This window comes from Cololabis saira, chromosome 10 (genome assembly GCF_033807715.1).
Source record: "Cololabis saira isolate AMF1-May2022 chromosome 10, fColSai1.1, whole genome shotgun sequence".
Lineage (NCBI taxonomy): Eukaryota > Metazoa > Chordata > Actinopteri > Beloniformes > Belonidae > Cololabis > Cololabis saira.
The window spans coordinates 23117126-23138608 of NC_084596.1; the positions used below are offsets into that span (position 1 = coordinate 23117126).

General features: G+C 41.0%; 1 protein-coding gene across 1 annotated transcript; it reads right to left on the bottom strand.

Moving 5' to 3' along the window:
• Nucleotides 1-173: 173 nt before the first annotated feature.
• On the bottom strand, nucleotides 174-13887 carry LOC133451934 (voltage-dependent calcium channel beta subunit-associated regulatory protein). Its single transcript, XM_061731093.1, has 11 exons — nucleotides 13787-13887; nucleotides 13379-13563; nucleotides 10330-10401; nucleotides 7127-7272; nucleotides 6928-6989; nucleotides 6661-6823; nucleotides 6396-6576; nucleotides 6182-6316; nucleotides 3950-4148; nucleotides 3641-3845; nucleotides 174-2805 (listed from the first exon to the last, which is right to left on the bottom strand). The coding sequence occupies exons 3-11, from the start codon at nucleotides 10375-10377 to the stop codon at nucleotides 939-941; spliced, it is 3006 nt and encodes a 1001-aa protein (XP_061587077.1). The 5' UTR covers nucleotides 10378-10401; nucleotides 13379-13563; nucleotides 13787-13887; the 3' UTR covers nucleotides 174-938.
• Nucleotides 13888-21483: the final 7596 nt, after the last annotated feature.

Sequence of the window (21483 nt, forward strand, 5' to 3'; positions counted from 1 at the left end):
CTTGTAAAATCAAATGAAAAGAAAAAAAATTAAAATGTGTCTTTCTTTTTTAAAAGGCCAACACCATTCTCACTTCTCTGTGGTTCACTCTATTTTTAATATGGTAATAAGCTAAAAGGTTGAACTGTTGGTCTAAAAGTCATAGAAGTTCATGCGTCATCAACTTCAAACATCACCTGAGTCTTGCCTCAGCAAGTCTTCGTTGGAGCTCCTGGATACCACCTCCATAACAGATGCTCGTCAAAAATAAAAATGGATCGAGTATGTATATGAAAGACCATTGCAAACACAATTCTAAGATCAAATCTTTTTCTAGTTTTTATGGGTTTTACTTTAACACAGAGTGTATTATCAGACTGAGTCAATGTTCATGAAAGAGAAGGCTGCAAGCACTGAAGCATTATAATAACACGTTCAGGGTTGTTCTTATTCATATTGCCAAATACAGACAGCTCTCAAATGTTCCTTTCGATGACGAGACAAGAAGGACACTTGAGGGGGGATGGGGTTTTAAAATTAGAAAAAAGGATGAGCGCTATTGTCTTTCTTCCCATCAAAGTGCTTTTCGTTTGAAGGTAAAACAGTATTCACTTGTACAGCATTCAGACCTAGAGTAACATGCTAAAAACTCACAGTCAAGTCTGAAAATATTTTCTAGTCATGGGTTTACATCCTCTAAGTTAAATGAAGTATGCATTTAGATTTTGAAGAGTGATAACCAATAGAACGGGGCATCACATGTCACATGGCATCACAGTGGCAGTCAAGGTCTGAATGGAAATGCTGGATAAACCCGGCATCACGAGGATCATTAGGTGCTTTAGAAGACAGCTGACAGAGTAACTAATGATGTTTGAATTCCTATTGACCCCTAAGTCCTTTTGTTTTGGTTTATAGATTTATTATTTGAAAGAAATTTAATGAAGGATATGGCATAGTTAAGTGGGACTGAATCCAGGGGAGGCTGTATGAGACACGGCGAGGACCTCCTGCCCGGGTTTCTCAGCGCTCTGCAGGCCGCTGTAGATCCTCTCTTCCACTGACACGACCAGCTTGTCTGTCAGACTGCCCTCCGACTGCAGGGAAACCTCTGATAGCATGGCTTGACTGCTGTTGTTGTTCCTGTTGCTCACTTTGGGATCCATGCGGCCCATTTGTGCAGTGACGGTGCTCACAGACTGATTGGTTGTGCTTTCTGTGTCCTTGTCCAAAGAGACTTGGCAGTCATCAGTCTCACCAGTTGACCCTGCACAGCCAGACCTACTTTTCCTTGTATCAGTTCCTTCAGATATCCTGCTTGCCACACTTTCTGTGACATCCCCTGCTGCTGCTCCTCTAGTCGATTGATCTTTGCCTTCTGCTCTCTCTCTGGCCACTTCCTCGGAAGCTGCCACCTCGCTGGCTTCTTCATCTGCTGCGCTCGCTATGCGTGAGAGAGTGCTATAATATCTGGTATCCAAAGGGTAACCGGCGCTGTCACCCCTCCTCAGGGGTGTAAACCTCTGCCTTTCCAACGATGGAGAATACCTTCCCCCGGTGACCGAACCCGGGTCACTGTATTGCTTATGTCTCTGCCACTGTTTCCGAAGGTGCACTCTGGACCTGTGCCTGGACCGTACCGGAGAGTCCTGCTGGTCGAAACGGGGGTCGTGACGAAGGAACTCGTTAAAAAGAGCGTCCGTCTTCTCATCGATGCTGTAGTCGCGTCGGCGGAGACGAGGCCGGTGAGGACTGGGCGGCAGCAGGACTGGTTTCAGCAGTGGAGACATGGGCTGAGGTTGTGTTTCGGAAGGTTTCTGCGGATGTAAGGACTTCAGGAGTTGATATGGTTCTTGAAGGGTCAGAGATTTGTGCTTTAGTTTCCCTTCTGTCTCTGTGCTGTCTGCGATTTGGTCCTCCAGCTCCTCCTGAAACAGCCGGGCATCAACACTCTCGCATACTGAACCTTTTCTCCCAGAGTTGGTGAAAAACAGCCTTCTCTCAGATGCCGTCTTCCCTCGAGTAACTCCAGGAGTCCCGAACAACCGCATCTCCTCCGGAGCCCGAGAGGGAGCTTCAATGGAGGCATAACCGCTGTCCATTTGAAGGAGCTTCCTGTTTCCTCCCTCACCCTCTCCTCCACCGGCTCCACTCCCCATCTCAGTCTCTGGACCTGATGCCCTTCTGGTTCCTCCCTCCAACCCTTCTCCCTCCCCCTCCCCTTCAGGCTCATCGTCTAAATCTTGTGACAAGCAGCTCTCCAGGCCAGATCGAGCTCCTGCACCTCCAATTGATGAGACGCTGTCCGCATCACTTCGGATGGACTCCCGGTCTGTGCTGCTCTGGTCTGAGGAGGCGTATTGCTCCAGAGAGGCTCGGAGGCTCCAGATATCTCTGTACAAGGAGGGAGGTGCCTCCAAGCTCTCCCGACGGGTCATGAAAGACAGGGATGAGATTGAATCGGTCCTTTGCCTGGCTTCAGCTCCTAACATCACCTCATCTACGTCATCCACTTCTGCCTCATTCTTTCTCCTCACATCTGCTGTGCCACTCTCTGTTTTTGTGTCGTTAGGTTTATTTAACATATCTTCAAACATTTCCTGCATGGCGGCCTCTTGTTCTGTCCCAAACAAGTCTTCGTCTTCTGTAGCTTCTAGCATATCTCCTGCTGCTTGAGTTCTTATAACTGCAGGGGTCTCTAGGTCCTCCTGCCTCCCGTTGACTGTGGCCTCTTCTTGTCTCTGAATAAAACCTGATGGCAAAGCAGGTTCCTCTCCCCTGGCGTTGATGCTTCCGCCTGCCTCCACCATGGCCTCTAGTTTTAGCCTGCACAAATGGAGAGCAGTCAGATGGTATAATACAGATTTCTGTAAATGACACTGTAAATCAACCAGGGGCGTCAATTGGGTATAGCAAGGTACGGCAGCCGCTACACCTTTGCTTCAAGGGAAAATGTGAATGTTTGATTTTTAAATACATTTATGGAATTACTCTGTGTCTATTTGTATTGATTATTCTATTACTTAATACATATAGAATAACTACAAATGCAAATCAGAACAACATGATCTATTTCACTTGTTATTATACACTGCAAAAACTCAAAATCTTAACAAGAATATTTGTCTTATTTCTAGTTAAAATGTCAAATTTTTAGTAAAAAAAAATCTCATTACATTTCAGACAGGACTCCAAAACAACCATTTTCACCTGTTTCAAGTAGATTTTCACTTAAAATAAATGGAAAAATCTGCCAGTGGGACAAGATTTTGTAATAGATAAATCTTGTTCCACTGGCAGATTTTTCTACTTATTTCAAGTGAAAATTTACTTGAAACCGGTGAAAATGGTCAAATAAGTTATTTTTCTGGTAATGACTCTTGTTTTAAGTGTAATAAGATTTTTTGACTAAAAATGAGACATTTTAACTAGAAATAAGACAAACATAATAAGATTTTGAGTTTTTGCAGTGAGCGAGACTGCATTTGAAAAAGTTCAAATTTTCTTGAACACACAGATAAGCTCCATAGCAGACTTCTGTGATTTGCTAGACGTGTTGATTTATACTCTAGTTAAGTTCTGTGACTCGTAACCTTGCCATACCTTAGCTTCGACTGAATTGACGCCACTGAAATCAACAGTGTTACGGGGAGGATTGTACCTCTGGAGGAAGACTGAAGATGAAGGTGCAGTTGCAGGATGAGATAGAGACTCTGCAGAGAGAGACTGGAGGCCGCCGGTCTGGATGGGAGTTTGTGGAAAGGAGTCAAAGCTGTCATCTCGGAGGGGAGAAGAGTCCTCTTCGGTGTGGTCAGTGGTTTCACTCGCAGCTCTCTGCCTCTGAAAAGGCTTTCTCTTTGGGGATCCTACAAGAAATGTGCGCACATCTTCAGATTTCACAGTGCTGGTATTATATTGCTATGTCTTTTCAAACTAAGATATTTCCCATGAATCAAATATCTATGCAAACCTTTGGCATCAAGGCTGGCAGCGCGGTGACTGGTGTCAAACTTCCACCTCTTGAAGTAAGGCCCAGCTCCCTCGAGACTGGCATGGCGACGCAGTTTAGAGAAGAATTGCAGAACTGAAGTCTGGGCCACAGATTGTGAGGAGTCTCCTCTCTGTCCCCTTTCACTCTCCGTCTCTCCCCTGTCCCCGATAGCTTCCATCTGACAAGAGAGACGAAGAGGTGGGATGACGGGCGGAGGTGATGACACATTAAAGAAGAAGACACACTGAGATGAATTGTAACATGAATCGGAAGGCAAAGCCCTCAGGAGACAGCAGTTTGTCATTTTGTCACTCCGTCGCAGCGAGGACTGATGACACTATGCATCAGTAGACTGGAGCTGCTACCTGTTTTCCACTATTCACATATGTCAGAATTTGGTCTTTAAATGCTTTGTTTTATAACTTGCACATTTTTTTATGGCCAGACCATTTCAGGTTTAAATTTTATGCTGTATAACCAGTACTGGAGTTGAGGGGGGATGAGGGGGGTGGCATCCCCCCTGAAATAAAAACGGACAAAATCATCCCCCCTGTAAAACTACCATCCCTTATGTCATTTCATCAATGAATGTGGTTTTACTGCTATTTCAACATTTAGAGTCATCGCCAGAAAAATGTGACAATTTTCACCTGTTTCAGGTAAATTTTCACTTGAAATAAGTAGGAAAATCTGCCAGCGGAAGAAGATTTATCTTCTCATTACAAAAAAATCTTGTTCCACTGGCAGATTTTTCTACTTATTTCAAGTGAAAATCTACTTGAAACAGGTGAAAATTGTTGTTTTTTCCAGTGATGAGTCTTGTTTTAAGTGTAATGAGATTTTTTTACTAAAATGAGACATTTTAACTAGAAATAAGACAAATATTCTTGTTAAGATTTTGAGTTTTTGCAGTGATCCATTTTACTTATCCTGTGAAGGACAGAGGCATATTCATAAGTTCAGAAAACTGTTTTTTATTTTTGTGTTTTGATGTATTAGATGTAAGCCCAGTGGATATTTAAAGCTTACAGAAGGCTGCATTTAACTGCTGCTATGTCATTCCTGCAGTATTTCTGCAGGTGTTTTGGTCACTGCTATTATTTGTAATATATTATATTATTTGTAATTGTCATGCTGAGTGCCAGGCTGTGTCTAATTGTTTGTTTATTGTTTTGGGATTGTTGTTAACCATTTTATTTGCATGTTTTTGTTTGTTACTGTTTGAAATGTAACCTTTTCTGTGTTTTGAGTTGACATGCAATTACCTTTTGTTTGAGTTTATTAGACACAGCTGAACACAATCAACTGAATCCTGACAGACAGCTGCAGTGGCCAATAAACCACTGCAGGCTGGCCCCCCAGACCAATGGTGGACCAGGGGAGGGTTCCCTTCCCCCCTTGATATTCAAGGGAGCTGCAGAGTTGAAGACTAGAGTTGATGAACAAGAGTGGATGGACTGTGGTGGCTGGACGGAGAATGGGCAGAGCTGAGGAGGATGGACTGACGTACAGAGGCCCATGGGGGCCCAGGTGGTTGGGGAGCCCCCGGCAGACTCGGACCGGGGATCCCTGTTGGCGTGGGCCAACTGAGACTGTTCATCTTTAACCTTTTAACCTTTTTATAGATTGGCCATTTTTAGAACAGTTCTATTTTTAGTGACATTTTACAACAGTCTTTTGCACAATAAATGTTTGTTGCTGCACCCCTGCTTTTTGTTGTGGGTTACTAAGCGCTGCTCACCCTCGAAAGTATTTCATTGGGGACTTGAACCACCCCTGTGACATAATCAGCACAAATTATCTGTCCCCATATGATAAAATCCACCATCCCCCCTGATTTTTTTTTTACAACTCGAGTACTGTGTATAACTACATCATAAACCTATCAGCTTGTGTTTTCAGATATACTTCTGGTTTCTCTTATGTTTTCTTAACTCCTTTGTTCCAGTGTTGTTGCATTTTGCACCTCAAGGCCACAAGAAAAGCTTCATAGAAACATCAGCTTTGATTTGAAATGATTAAATAAAAAGTGTAAGACTAAAAGTGATGGTTGCAGCTCTAATACTGCACCCTGGAGTTGTGTGCTGAAGACTTGAACAAATGCTGCCATTTTGCAGTTTTAGTTTTCACTGTTTGCCTTGGATCATCCAATTAAAACGTATTCTCTTGAACCACATTGAATTAAAATGTCCACATTTGAAGGACACGTACTGTTTGGGAGCGGGTGTGCTGTGCTTTCATGGCTGAGGGGGACGGCTGGTCCAGGATGACGGAGTGATGGGGGTCTCCTGGCAGGCCCCCACTCACACTCTGTCCCATCCAGTCCGGTACTCTGCTCTCAACAGGCTGGAGACAAAATTCAACAGGTTTGTCTTTCAACTCAGATTAAATTTCACAAGATGGGACAAATGTGAAAGGTTGTTACCTGGTAGATGGTGAGGGGTAGTTTGGGTGCAGAGGTCTCACTGATGTTAATGGTGCTACTTTCCACTGAGTCACACTCCATGATGGTGAGTATCTTCAGGTCATTTGAGGCCGGAGGCAGGTGAAGGTGGGTCAGTCTGGCCTTTTTCAGGTGATGGAAGTCCCCTTCAGTCAGAGTGTACCTGAGGACGAGGGTTGATAATCCAATCTAAGTCATTCAAACTTCCAAGGGGGAGAAAAATGATAATAATAAGCTCCAACTGTACCTGCGTCCTTTGTCCTGAGTCATTTTCTCCTGTTCATAAAGTGCAGATTCATTGAAGGAGACTCTGCGGCCAGTAGACCCAGTGGAGACAAATCGCTCAGACTCTCCATCATGACAGCTCGATGCAGAGAGAGCATCTGATTCATCCAGACGAATTGTGATTTCTAATTGGAAAAGACCAACAAAGACACACCAGATAATGATGATACTGGACCAGAACACACACGTAAACTCAAAAAAAAGTTTTAAAAAAAGGCACAATTCTGACCTTGCGTGGGATGAGAATCCTCAGCATAAGTGGTATTTGTCTTCTCGGGATCATCGCTCGCTCTGTAAAGAGGAATGAGTCCACGTTGTAGTTTTCCATATCATTTTCAACCCCCTCCCGCCCAAACCAGGTTGATCTCAGTTACATGTATCCCCGTAATCCCTGCGTCATTCCAATCAAACCCCAGACCTGCACACACCTGGAGTAGCGCCGTCCGCCCAAGCAGCAGCGGTGACAGAAGAGCAGCAGCAGGGACAGCAGGACTAGGGTCCCCCCAGCGAAGACGCTCAGCAGCACCAACAGCAGCACATAGTTCTCCACCTGTCCGGCCGACACTGGCACGTCCTGCAAACACCAATAAAAAAAAGCTGGGATAACTATGGGGTTTATTTTTTAAGACATTTCATGTGCATTTTACCCTGCAGCACTACATTTAAAGGGGAACTTGTATCCACTGCCTATAACAATGAAATGCTGTGTACAAAGCACAATAACTAAATATTAGAACTTATTCTAAAATGGCCACATGGGTTTGTCTGCATATCTTTACATTTGATACCACATACCATATTTTTGGTCATGTGCATCTTACTCATTAGGTGCACTAAAAAGAATTACAAAAAATGATTTAATCAAACCAGAGAACAATTTATTCACCATTATTCATAGTCACCTTTATATGAAAAAGGGATCAAATACTTTGGCAGCTGGATTTTATTTTTGGATCTTGTCTCTATTTGTGATTTGAACAGCAGCTAACTTGTTATGGTTGTGGGTTTATGTGAGTCTTGTTCAGTTCTCTTTGAGTTGTAGTCTTGGTTTTTATCTGATCTTTTGTTGTTTTGACACCTGTTTTTGCGTTTTACTTAATTTTGTTATATTTTGAAAGCAATTCCCATGGGCTGTGACTTCCCCTGGTCTTCCCGTCATACTTGACTACACTTTTGTCTCTTCATCCCTCCAGAGTTTGTCAGTGTCAATAATATATTGCCTCGTCTTCCCCTTTTCCCTGATAGTCAGCTGTTTGTATAGATGCTCGCTCTGTTGTTTGCTTTTCTTTACACTCCTTTTTCTAGTAGGCTGTTCTTAGTTTTTCCCCCTCACTTGTCTTCTGGTTCATGTATTTTATCTTTACTTCCTGCTTATGGCGGCACCTTTTGTTCAATAAAGGACTTTTGCCTCCAGATCGCTGCATTTGGGTCCTCTCTACGCCTCGTCGTAACATAACTGTGTTCTCGAGAGCATGCAGGGATTTTCACAAAAGAGCCATATTTTTAATGCAGTTCTGCCTCAGGGCCTGACGTCAACACCACTTGTTAATGGGTTTTGGAGTCTGTTCTTTGTGTTCAACATTTCTGCAGATTCTCCAAATCTTTAACTTATATTATTTCATATGAGTCATAAAAAACCCACTCTTTTAAGAGTTTATTTCCTGTTTTGAGTGAACCTGAACATCTATTTTGGCCTCTCAGTTTGTCAGTCACAGTCTGAAAAACCTTTCAATGGGGGAAAAAAACTGAAGTAGAAGGTGTACATTTACACCCTCTTTAGATGTGATGGCAAGACAGAGCTATACTTAACCCTAAACTTACCCTTTCCATCTGCATGGGGAGTCATTGTTTCCATCAAAACAGACATTTTCAAATCAGATGGCTGGTTTCCTTTTATTAGCTGCTTTTTTAAATCCAGATATTCTAAAGATAAGACTGTTGTTAACCATGCCAATGCCACGGCCGCATAATAGTTTTAGTACTGTTGTTTGCAGGTATAAGATGTAATAATAATAATTTCACCCCATCTGTGTGAAATAGTTATATCTGTAGAACTTGTAGTAATTGACTTTTTTCCCCTGAGTTTGGCAGCACTGATGTGTCTCTTTGTGACATTATGATGTCAGTTAAGCGCCTTGATATTCAATGAGTGGAATTAACTGTGAAACACCCTTTTAAGTCTTAGCCTCCTCACAGTGATTCTTATCCAGATTCACACTCATATATGTACTGTCAGCTCACTCACGTACGTGCATAAATGACAGCGCTGCTCTCTTCTGATTAATACTCTCAGTCTTGGCAGAGCGAGGCTGAGGATGCTAATCGAAACGTCATCCAGACCCTTAATTCAATTTCCCAGCTCTTCTCAATGAGAGGGAAATGAGGCCTCCGCGGGCTAAAAATGGAAGTCTGAGGAGGAGGAAGAAGAGGAGGAGGATGCCGCCGACGCACATGAGCAATCCCCACCAAAGACTTTCCTGGTTTTGCTCCCACTTTGTTTCAGAAGAGGGGTGGAAAAGACTAATTGGGACCTTTACAACATCACAAATAGAAGATTCATCAGTTGTAATATTTAATTTTATCTAACTAATGAAAAGCTTTGGAGACTCAACATTTGGCATGGCTTTAGGAACTGCTGCATGCCCTGCACCCAAGTCCCCATTTCAGGTTTTTGCTCCAACATTCACGTTTCTCCAAGAAGAAAACAAAACAAGACTATAACAACTGACCTCAATCAACCCATGAAAATGCATCAGAAAACAAAAAGTGTGTGAGAAGGAGCCAAAGCAGCAGATTTTATGATGAGTCTGCTGTCGCCGTCTGTGGGAGAGGTTCCTCTGTACGGCTGCAGATATGCATGCAGGAATCAGTCGCCTTCCATCTCCGGCTCAGTCTAACAACAGTCGACCACACCACGGAGGAAAGAACCACACAAGGCCAACAATGCACTCATGTAGATGTAAACTTTCTTTTTTCATTGACAAATAGATTTTTCCTAGTGTGTTGTGGCCTGGAGCAAGTTTGAAGCTCAAGGATGAGTAAAGTAGGAGTTACTGTATGTTCAGAGATACTGCAGAAGCCTACACTTAGATGAACCTGTGTATGTGTGTCCATTACTCATTACGATACATGAGTAAGAAATATGAAAAATTCTGATGTTTTTACAAGTTCTGCCAACATAAGTGAGCTGGAGCAGTGACGCCTCTCATCAGTCTTCAGGCCGTGTTTCTAACACACTCTGCAGAGTAAAACTGCACTCAATTGTCCCTCTGCAGAAATGAATTTAACTCACCAATAATCACTACCGGTTCAGATAATATCCCTACATCCTCCCGGGGATATGTGGCACACAAGCCCACAAGCACACTCAGTCCTGCTCTGGAATCAGGTACAGACAGGTCTGCTCCATCTGCAGCCCAGTGCTTATCACTGGAACACCGGGTTCCTCTCTGACCGGTCTCTCCATGTGTTCCTCGTGTCAGCTGAGCTCCACTTCAATTCATGAAAGTATTCACCAACAATTCTTCAAGCAAAGGCATCACACAGCAGAGTGCCGGCACCGGCCGGGTGTGTGGACGGTAGGTGCGGGTGGAGCTGACGGAGAGCGGAGGGCTGATGCAGCATTACTCACAGTGGAGTTCTCCGTCAGACTTGTCAGAACAGGCAGATCATTGCTCATGGTCCAGGTCAGTGTGAACGAGCCCTGCAGACGGGGAAGAAAGTAGAGGAAGGTGAAGACACAGTAGCTGACTGATGCTGATACAACTTTTCAGTGAAGAATATTCAAAGGGCATACTACTTAGTAAATGAGATTAAACTCCATCATGAAGTCAGAGCTGAAGAGCTCTCGCTATTTTAGGACAAGGGCTGATTTAACAAGTTTCTTTGTACCTTAAAGCTGCATAAACACCCCTCACATTGTGCTGGGTGTATAAGTATAGACTATGCGTATTCTTGTGTATTTTTAACATTCCATCCTGTTCTGTGAATAAAAACTAATAATAGCACAAACTTAGTATTAAAATCTCAGAGCCTCTGTATTTTTAAGAGACAATATTATGCTTATTTACAGGTTTATCATTTTATTCGGGATCCATAATAATCAATTTAAATGCTTTAAAGTGTAAAATAAACTTCATTATTATGTAAAACCGTGCATTACCACAGCATATATTTCCAGGTTTAGTCTGAAACTCGGTTTTACTTCTTGCATTTTTTTGAAACACCCGTCACAAAATATCCAGCCTGGGTTAAAAAAAAGAAGAAGAAATAAATAAAAGTGGTAGCAACTCGTTCTTTGTTGGAACTTTACTTGGCACACCAAACGAACCACTTGGCAGACTTTATACAAATAAATGATACAATAATGAAGGGAATTAACAAGAGTTAGGAACAGTTCAGCAACAGAGAATCACTCCCTTATGTGTTGACTGAGGGCTTCTTCCTTTCAAGAAGCTATAAAACACACTGAGGAAAAAGGAAAAGGCATAAAATCCCTTATTTGATAGCTCACACACAACGTCTGACATATCACAGCAGCTTGTAGGTGTGCTCATAGTCTCCATATCTGAACTATGGATCTAATATTACGGTGAACAAGGGGTTTATGTGCCACTGACTCACAGATCTGTTGGTTTTTAACAACTTGGCCACAACTTTATGTTATATAACTGCCAAAAAAAAACACTTCAAGAAGAAAAACAAGGATGAAACAGATTTTTGATTTTCAGGAGTTAAACTAAAGTCCCAGCTGCAGAGTTTGATGTTGCAGAAGATGTAAACTGCATGATCCTTGTGAAATTCTACTTTCTCCCTGTCCTTTATACCTAGTTTGTGATTCAGGCTGTTTCAGTTGTTAGATCTGATGAAACATCACTTTGTTGTCAGGCTGAAATAAAAATCTCCTCAGAATCACAGAAAAGATTATACAACTGTTTCTCTGTCGATGTAATAATCCTTTAACATCCAAAACCTTATCCCTAACCGTTGCAGCTGTGTTGTGTTCAAAGACAGACAGACAATAACTGCAGGCACGATTTTCTCGGAGCTCCATCACTTAAAGGTCTCACCCTGTAAAAGGACAGATCTGCAGTAACGTCTATGAGACGGCAGCGTGCTGCTTGTGTAACATTAGTCCACGATGGCGTTCCTCTCGTATGCTGATAGCACATCTGCACATTCCCACACTGTGAGAGTCATACTTTATATAATAACCAAGCTCAAGGTAACTAGAATGTGACTGAAGCTGTGAATAGCAAGAAAACACACTCACACACACACACAAACACACACACACACACACACACACACACACACACACACACACACACACACACACACACACACACACACACACACACACACACACACACACACCAACCACTGCACATGCATGTGAAACCTTGTTCAGTTGAGTCATCTTCATTGACGGTTTACACCCAGTCAGTGCCACTGGATCCTTTTGTGCAAACATTAGTGTGTGTTCAGAGTTTCTCTGTTGCTCAGATTACACAGAAACTGAGCATCATTTTACAGGTTGCGTAGAAAGACACTACCATTTTACAAAGTGTCAGCCTATTTGAGAGCCTGTCTGGTTACTGTCTCACTACAGCTTTAGTTTTATCACTGAATGTTAAACAGATGAAATTGTTTTCAGACGAATCTCACAGGCGTTATACTCTTTACTCGCCCACGACCTCCACAATCATCACAGCAAGCACCCTTGCGTTTTGTTTGTCCCGTTATCACAGCAGGGCAAGTTCAGTTCAGGTGGAAGCAGTGTATTAACAGATCAAGAATAATATAACCACACAACTCAACTCATTAAGGTCAACTGATAAATGTAATAATCTATCGAACTATTTGGGTTTTATCTTCTTTTTTTGTTGTTATTTGTATATATTTGTATATATGTATATATATATATATATATATATATATATATATATATATATATATATATATATATATATATATATATATATATATATATATATATATATATATATATATATATATATATATATATATATATATATATATATATATATATATATATATATATATATATATACATACCTGGAAATATATGCTGTGGTAATGTACGGTTTTAGTTTATTTTACACTTTAAAGCATTTAAATTGATTATTATGGATCCTGAATAAAATGATAAACCTGTAAATAAGCATAATATTGTCTCTTAAAAATACAGAGGCTCTGAGATTTTAAACAGTGCTTTAGTAGGGCGCTATATATATATATATATATATATATATATATATATATATATATATATATATATATATATATATATATATATATATATATATATATATATATATATATATATATAATGTAGTCTCTGCCTCATTAGTCAAACTTCTTCACTTATAGCATCTATGTTGAATCCATGACTGATTTTTCAAGCATCTAAACTTACATGACTTTTGCTGTGATGAAAATGTGTTAGAATATGTTCTGTCCCTTTAGGATCCGAACAAGCTTAAACTGCCCACCAGTGACTTTGTTTAAACCAATTAAACCGAGATTATGCTGATGCTGCTGTCTATATTCTCACGAATACTAACACACACATGGAGAGGGAGAGGCGGACTGCAGCACATCAGCCTGACGGGTGTGAGTGAGAGATGATGAAGTGATCCAGATGTGCTGTATCTTACTGTGTTTGCGGGCGGTGTTGAAGGAGCTTCCCTCCTCCTCCGTGCGGACGGAGTGACTACAGCGATGCGCTGCAGCCGGCGGCGCTCAGCATCAGCACCAGCATCAGCATCAGCAGCATCTTCCCTCTCCTCCGAAAACCCGCCGATCAGGGCTGTCCCATGTCTCGGGACATCTCTCTCCGAGCCTGCGGAGTGATGGATCACGACAGGTCACACCAGAGCATTCATGAGGCGGACATACACGAAGCCCACTGGGGTCCCTGCGCGTCAGATTATAGTCCAATAAATCTAGAGCTGTGTCATCTATCCCACATCTTACATAATGACATAGTACCACAGTGCAACGCAAGCACGTCCGTGGATCCGAGGATGGTGAGGTTAACTGAGACCGACAAAAATCAGACTCACCCTGCTGGGAAGTCTGTTTTGAAGCCGTGCACTCGGCGCCTTCCCCGTCTGCATACTTTAATTTGGGCTTCAAATAAAGACCGTAGTTATGAATGAAACCACACGCGTTTGGACACGCCCACCGCCCGCTCCCGTCGCAGCACGTGACTGAGACTGATGATGATGGTGGTGATGATGATGTGAGATGGAGGAGAAAGCCCTTGCTCATTTATATAGCTCCCAGATTTTTTGGAAAAAAATTGAAGCTTACATCACATCACATTCCAACATACCAATTAATTTGAATGCCAAAGATATACTGTTATACTATAATAATAAAGATAGGAAAATGCAACACTTAATTAATCTGATTATTCTAATTGCAAAATTCCACATACATAAAACCAAATTTTCCAAAGGTCGACCTTTCTTTCCTGCTTTTGAAATTGATTTCAATAACTACCTTGAATGTATTAAAAGAATTGATAATAAAAAATGTATACACACTGTTAACATAATTGAAGAAATATTTGGAGAAATATAATATATGTCCTGCCATTTTCTTTCTTTTTATTTAAATTCATTTATTTTATTATATTTATGTTACTTATGTAATGACTTATGCACTTCATCCACTTTATGTCTCATACTGTATTTGTTTATTTAATTCCTTGATGCCTGACTGTTTTGTATTGTCCACGGTCAATGTTCTGACTGTAATTGGAACTTTTAAATAAAGTTTGAAAAAAAAAAGCTCATTTATAGAGCAATCTCTCATGAATGGCAGTTGCTTGACCGTGCGGTGGATTGGTTTTCACGCTATTTCTGCCGTTATTTTTGATTGGTGACACAATCTAATCTAGCCAATACCAAAAAAAATATCATCAAAATATCCAGTGTGATGTGTTTGTCTCTGCATCGTTGCGATTTAATATGCACAAGGCTACCGACGGGTGCAGTGAAGGTGTAATCTCACGCTTCGCCGCCTGGTGGCAGCATTGTCCCGTGGTTTTTTCAGTTCAAGCCAGGATGGCGGGTCCGTCTCCGTGCAGTTTTTGTTTTATCAAGTCAGAGCTGCTCCATTTCACTCTAATAAACAAAATAATTTTAAAATAATCGGAATTTTATACCAAGCAGACACAGTATACACATTCTGGTAATCACCCAGAAGTCCACGTGACTCCTGTGTTATAAGGGCTTCACATGGCATAGCCCCATGGACACATGGAAACATGTGATACATGGGGCCCATAAGGGACAAGTGGGCTAAATAGCTATGGAGCTCACAATCTAGTGCTGGCTGGGTAATGAAGGGCAGTGTGTGGGCCACACTGATAAGACAATTTTACAGACTGCATTTGAAACACAGCTTGATTTTTCTTCCCCAGACTGCTGAATCCACAAACTAACACACATTTGTTGGACCATTTGTGTGCATTTCATTAGCTATAATTTGCTATTTAGATAAGTTGTGGTCTTGTTACCCTGCCCCCCTATGCATTTAAAATGTGTTTGCACAACATAATTATTCAACTGCATCTACACCCACATTGTAATCCAGGGAATGCAATTTGCAGGCTCAGTCTCTGCAGTTTGCATTTTGTGTATAGTATATACTATAGCTATAACTATATAGCTATAACTATAGCTGTTTTGCATAAACAGAACATGTCTCAGCACGCGCATGGCAGGAGGTGTAGTGTATGTCTATATGATAACAGAAAGCATTAATGCAACTAAACACCTGAAGAGCAGATTTTCAGGTTCTGTTGGAAATGTTGGAAACTGGTTCAAAGCTGGAACAGACTGAGTGACAGAAATAGCAGCATTTGCGAGTGATCTGAGAGGATAAATTCAGAGCAGCTGAATGATATGAATGTGTTTATCCACTGGATTACTTAATACACTGCAGTGCAGGTCTAAAGTGTTTTCATTTGCCAATTAAGAATCTGCAAGATTTAAATTGATAGGATAATCAGGTAACTCTCAGACTACATATAACAAAAAGATTATTGAAAACAAAATGTTCTAATTTCAGTGAGTGAATACAGGCTGTATCCTGATAAGGGAAAAGGTGTAATCACACCCAAAGCAATTTCCTAACTGGGACCTCAAAAAAGATACATTAAAAATGTCTGATTTCTGATGTTAATTGTGGCGCTTTTAAATATTTGATACGATAAGTAGCCATGACAGCTAAACATTGTTTACATGTGGAAGCATCCATCCATCCATCCATCCATCCATCCATCCATCCATCCATCCATCCATCCATCCATCCATCCATCCATCCATCCATCCATCCATCCATCCATCCATCCATCCATCCATCATCCATCTATGCATCCATCCATCCATCCATCCATCCAGCATTTTAGTTTTTATAAATTAAAACCCAGGTGTTTGAAGAGGGGGTAGTTGAAGAGGAAAAGTCACGGATGTTGAGGGTGAGAAAAATAAAAAATAAAAAAAAAGATGTTTTGACTTTTTTCCCCCGATTTGATCATCCTGTGATGTGTTAGATCCCTGGGAGGTGGGATGGATGAACTTGTAGTGCTAAGAGGAGATGTATTGTGAGATGTGACAACAGGAGCGTGTTCAGAAATCCAAGGTCTCTCCATGTGGATTTCGGATGATACAGGGACACTGAAGACCCCTGTGACTCCTAGACTGCCTGCAGCGCTTGAAAGCAGCAGATGGTGTATTCCTGGACATAAAGTCCAAAGGAGCACCTCTGCACCCCAGATGTTGCACTACTGGATGTAAGTTTTCATCCATGTTGTCTGCTGAGACAGTTCACCTTTGTCATCTGTTGATGCTGCATTGGATGTCACTAATACAGTTGCTCCAGATGGCAAACACAAGACTCGAATGCATTAATGCAAGATGATCTCTGAGTTCAACCACACCTGCAATCCAGCTGTTTCTTACCACATGTTAATTTTAATTTAACTTCCATCTTTGTAAGAAATTAACACATCAACAACAAAACCTTTTGGGGATTAATTCAGTACAATTCAGTTCAATTCAATTCAGTTCAATTCAGTTGCATTGCAATTTTGCTGTCAACAACTATTTATCATATTTGGATTTTAATGGGTTTCTATCATCACTTCACATCGCTTTTATGCATCCAACCTCATTAAAGTAGCAGATTTCCAGACATATGCTGATGATACTGATGGATGGTCAGTTTCTGTTGTAATTTGGAAAGTTTCTATCCAACAGTGGAAGATTCAGGAGACCTGATAATGTAGAGAAAAGATGGCTAATAAAATGTGTTTTACAGGGTAAAATCACTCCACTCTTGAAAGTGTTTTTCTCATTTTTAGTGCACGTTAGAGTGCCATATTTGTCTTCATCTTGGTGGGAAAACGAACACATTTAACTTCAACACAGAAAGAAAAACAATGTTTGACCTTTTAAAAGGATATTTCCAAACCACAACCTTTTACCAACTACATTGTTTTGTCGTCGGACCCAAACTGAAAGTGCAGAATTTTCTCTTTGTTTCTGAAAACATTTGTGCATGTTAGTTTGAATTAAGCCGTGTGGTTTTCACAAACCAAGAAACTGACAAGCTCTGTTGGAGACTTGTGGCCACGTTGTTCTCTGATATTTGCTTCAGGATGATTTATATGCCCTAAACTCATGCTCATTGCACATTCCTCTCACAATATGCTCTGTATGTCACGGTTCTAAAAAAGGAAGAGAACATGCTGACCATGAAATGTATTTATTTTGAAATAACACCAACTTACTGTCAGACACAGTTCGTACTTCAGTTCCTAAGCTCGTATACATTCTTGTTACTGACCTCTGCAACCCTGCCTAATGAAATAAGATTCCTCCATAATGCTTAGCAACTAAGCTGTCCCAATGTAGCTCAGCACTCATTAAAAATCAAATGTAACTATTAATGAACTCATTTGTACCTGTGAACCTGGATTTAACAACTATGAGCAGATGAGCAAAATATCAGTTGTTTTAATGTTAAAATCACAGTTTTGTCATTTATAAAGTAAAATCATTTGTTTTCTGCAGGACAAATGGTGTGGATTTGAGGCAAAACAATAATAGACTAGTATCATTTCTCTATCTTATATCTGAAAAAATAACTGAAGACAGCCCATTTGTCATCGATACTCACTTCATCCCATTCAGGAGGATTGGAGGTCTGATGAGGAGTCTCCCAACTCTCAGGACACCATGAGAAGGAGTTTGTATGGTCCCTCTGAGCTTTTGGAGTATGCTTCGACATGTTTATGCTTTATGGTATTTTAATGCATTCTCTCTCATATTTCGATCACCAGCAATAACATAAATAGAGATGGGCTTTGGGTTTTCAGTGATGTGGTAGCCACTTGATTACTGCACTCTGAACAAATACCATGATGATTTCATCATATAGCTAAATACATAAATAAGTTGATTTATTGCTGAGCTACACTATATTTTTCATGATGTGTCCTTATAAAGACATATATTCTTTCTTTCAGCAGTGTCTGTATTTCCGGAGAAACCCACATTAATTTGATGAGATCCACCATGAAATAGTCAGGACCAAATTCCTCACATACAATTGCCTTATTTTAAAAAATCCAGGATGGCCGAGGTGTGACATACCACAGCACTGAAACATCTGGGAAATGATGCCAGGAGAGGCTGTGCAGAGGTGGGAGGAATTTGAAGGAGAGGGTGGGTGCAGCTTGTCTGTGTGTGTTGCTGGGTCGTTGACGTCAGAGCTGCGTCTGTGCACGCTCTGAAGAGCAGGACATCCTGTGGAATTGTTATCGCCAAGGCTTCAAGAATGTAAAGCAGCGGCCTCTCCCGTCTCGCTCATCTCACTTAAAAGCTTTGGTGACAGAAATGGAGGGGAGACAAGCTCGGGGAGGACAGGCTGTCCATCAAAATATCACACTGTGATCATCATTTATAAAGATGGAAAAAATCTCAGGAGAGGTCAGGGAAATATTCCTTTTGAGTTACAGTGAAGTTCAACAATGACTCCAATATATTTTTGTTATTTTTAAGGGAATAATAATGGAGCATTTCCCAAATTGCCAAGGTTTTTAAAATGACTGAGACATGGAGATGGAGGTGAATGAGAATCAGGGATGAGGGAGCTCATATGGGAATGAAGTGACACAGACTATAAAGTGGGGGTGTTGCTGGTGCTACTATTTTTAGCTACTATGAGGAGACTAACTGCATTTTGGTGCTCTCTAGCTTCCTACGTCACATTTTACTCCCAGCCATTCCTCCTCTTTGTGCTTCCTGTGACAGTCGCAGCTCGAGAGCCTGCTGTAGACCAGCGGTTGCACATGCATACTAAACAGCCAGAGACGTGAGGGACTGCAGAATGTGAAGAGTGGGTATTTTCTGTGAGCATCTCCTCCTGCCAGCTCAGCCATGAAACTAACAGGAGTCACTGATGCATGTGAGCAGCCCTAAGGTGTTTTACTGGCATTAGTACTATTCATGCTGGTACAGGACTGTGAAGCTGTTAAAACAAAAAGTAAGAATATACAGTCATTGACTGCACTTGTAAGTACACACCCAGGAAATGTCATTATTTGTAATAGCATTACAGTCATCTACAGCTACTGGCTTTAACATCACAGTTCGATTTTTTTCCTGAATATTTCTTTTCATAGCACCCAAAAACTGATTGATTGGTCATTTATGAGCCATTCAGACGTCCACGGTTAACAGGATGTAGCTGTCGGCCTGTTGTTGGTGGTTGTGGAGGGTATGCCGGTCGGCACGCTCTCAATTATTACCTCAGGTTGTATGTTTTTCACACTGACCCAAGTCATTTTGATTTGAGGATTTAGTCAGCTAAAAATAAAAATCTTTAAAAATGTATTTAATGTTAATGAATCTTCTGTGGCTGTAGGGATTTTGTAGATCCCCCAATCAGCACTAAACACATTTCAAACTACCTCATATTGGATGTACATGTTTTATGATCAGTTATAAACTCATATACACATACTACACTACACAAAAATACTGCTATTGTTTTGAGTACATGACAGCCACTAGAGAGCACCACAGCACTGACCTTAGCAGCAAGTTTCACGTCGACATGAAGAGCTGAGTATTTCATTAATTTAATAAAATAATTACTCAACACACCAGTAGTAAAGCGAATGCAGTGTTCAATGGTCCAACTACTGTTTGTGCACAACATTTACCAAATTTGGGAGCCCCTGTTGCGCTATGAGCCTAAATATCTTAGAATGAAATCAAATAAAAGATATGTTTACCATGTCCAGCTTGTTGAAACAACAGTACCCATTAAAAGCCAGCTACTGCAAGTTAGTGATGCTTGTTTTTAAATGTGATGCTGGGAATGTCTAGAAGCCAATTGAAGTGCTGCAATTTGAAATGTATGACCAAAGCTAAGGCCATTAAAAAGAGGCAGTGTAGTCTCAGTCAGAAACAGGAAATCCTCCATAGACACCCTGAAAAAGTTGCACATTGCCACTGGGATGAAGATGTGAAGCAAGGCAAAAATTGAGTCTGTCTGAAAGTTGCAGGTTTGTTTAAAAAGTTCTGGATCCAATAAAATCGTATCCAAAAAGCTTTGATTTGTGTCCTTTATTACCAAATTAAAATGCTTTTCATAAATCATTATAGTAATAAACAACAGTCGATTTACTCATTCTGATTAGTGTGTTAGTTTTCCTTTTAAAAATAACAGATGTCAAGCCAGGGTTTCAAATAACCTTCAGACTCCCCCCTCCTGGCTCTACGGTCACATGGGGGGTCACATGTAGAGGAACATATCTCCAGCGACCCCCAACCAGCCCTGGAAACAAACACAAACAACTATCTATAGAAAGCCGGAAGAGACCCAAGCAAACCTTTCAAATCCTTTATGAAGTGCCAAAACCAGAACAAGTTGAAAGTTTTTCCATGGCTCTCACACACAATCACTTCTCATCAACATGCAAAAACTGGAAAACTCCTTTCTATGATTGAATTTCTCCTCTGGGAGATCAATAACGTCTTCTATTCTATTCTATTCTATTCTATTCTATTCTATTCTATTCTATTCTATTCTATTCTATTCTACAGCAAATGTTTATAAACTGAGATGTCAGTCATGAAATTCCAAAGTACAGGATGTCCAAATATGGATTTAAAGCAAATGATCCACAGCATGGTAAACTGGTGGATTTTGGTGACAGATTTTGCATTCCAGCGTTGTACAACTTTATTTTTTTTTTTTTCATTTAAAGCGAATTATGTGGGAAAGCTTGGGTTGTGTATCACGTGTATTAAAATAGCGGGAACTCAGATTTAAACACGGCTAAATATTGCTGGACAGTCGATCACAATTATTGTGATTTCTCTTTTCAGAGCACAGTGAATTATTCCAGTCAGGATATTTTAGCATTATAACACCTGTATAAAGCCTGATTTATGGTTCCGCGTTAAATCGACGCAGACCCTACGCCGTAACCCACGCGTTGGTGTAACGCGGAACCATAAATCAGCCTTAAAACACTGTTGTGTGAGTAGCATCACAATGAATGGTGAGTAGGCACAATCCGGGGCGGAGCCATTTGATGGGAGGACTCTTCTGATTGGACAGCGCTGGCCCGGTGCCTCTTCCTGATTGGCTGAGGGGTCGGGTGGGCGTGGTTTCCTGTAACAGGGCTGTTTTACTCTGGTACTACAGCTGCTCCTCTCACAGATGAAACGGG

What these genes read in the sequence shown, in the direction of transcription:
- LOC133451934 (XM_061731093.1), bottom strand. Translation starts at nt 10,377, where the DNA reads ATGAGCAATGATCTGCCTGTTCTGACAAGTCTGACGGAGAACTCCACT. An exon ending in TGCCAGCCTTGATGCCAAAG is followed by an intron (nt 3,846 to 3,949) that starts GTTTGCATAGAT and finishes CATTTCTTGTAG; the next exon opens with GATCCCCAAAGAGAAAGCCT. An exon ending in TCTTCAGTCTTCCTCCAGAG is followed by an intron (nt 2,806 to 3,640) that starts GTACAATCCTCC and finishes CCATTTGTGCAG; the next exon opens with GCTAAAACTAGAGGCCATGG.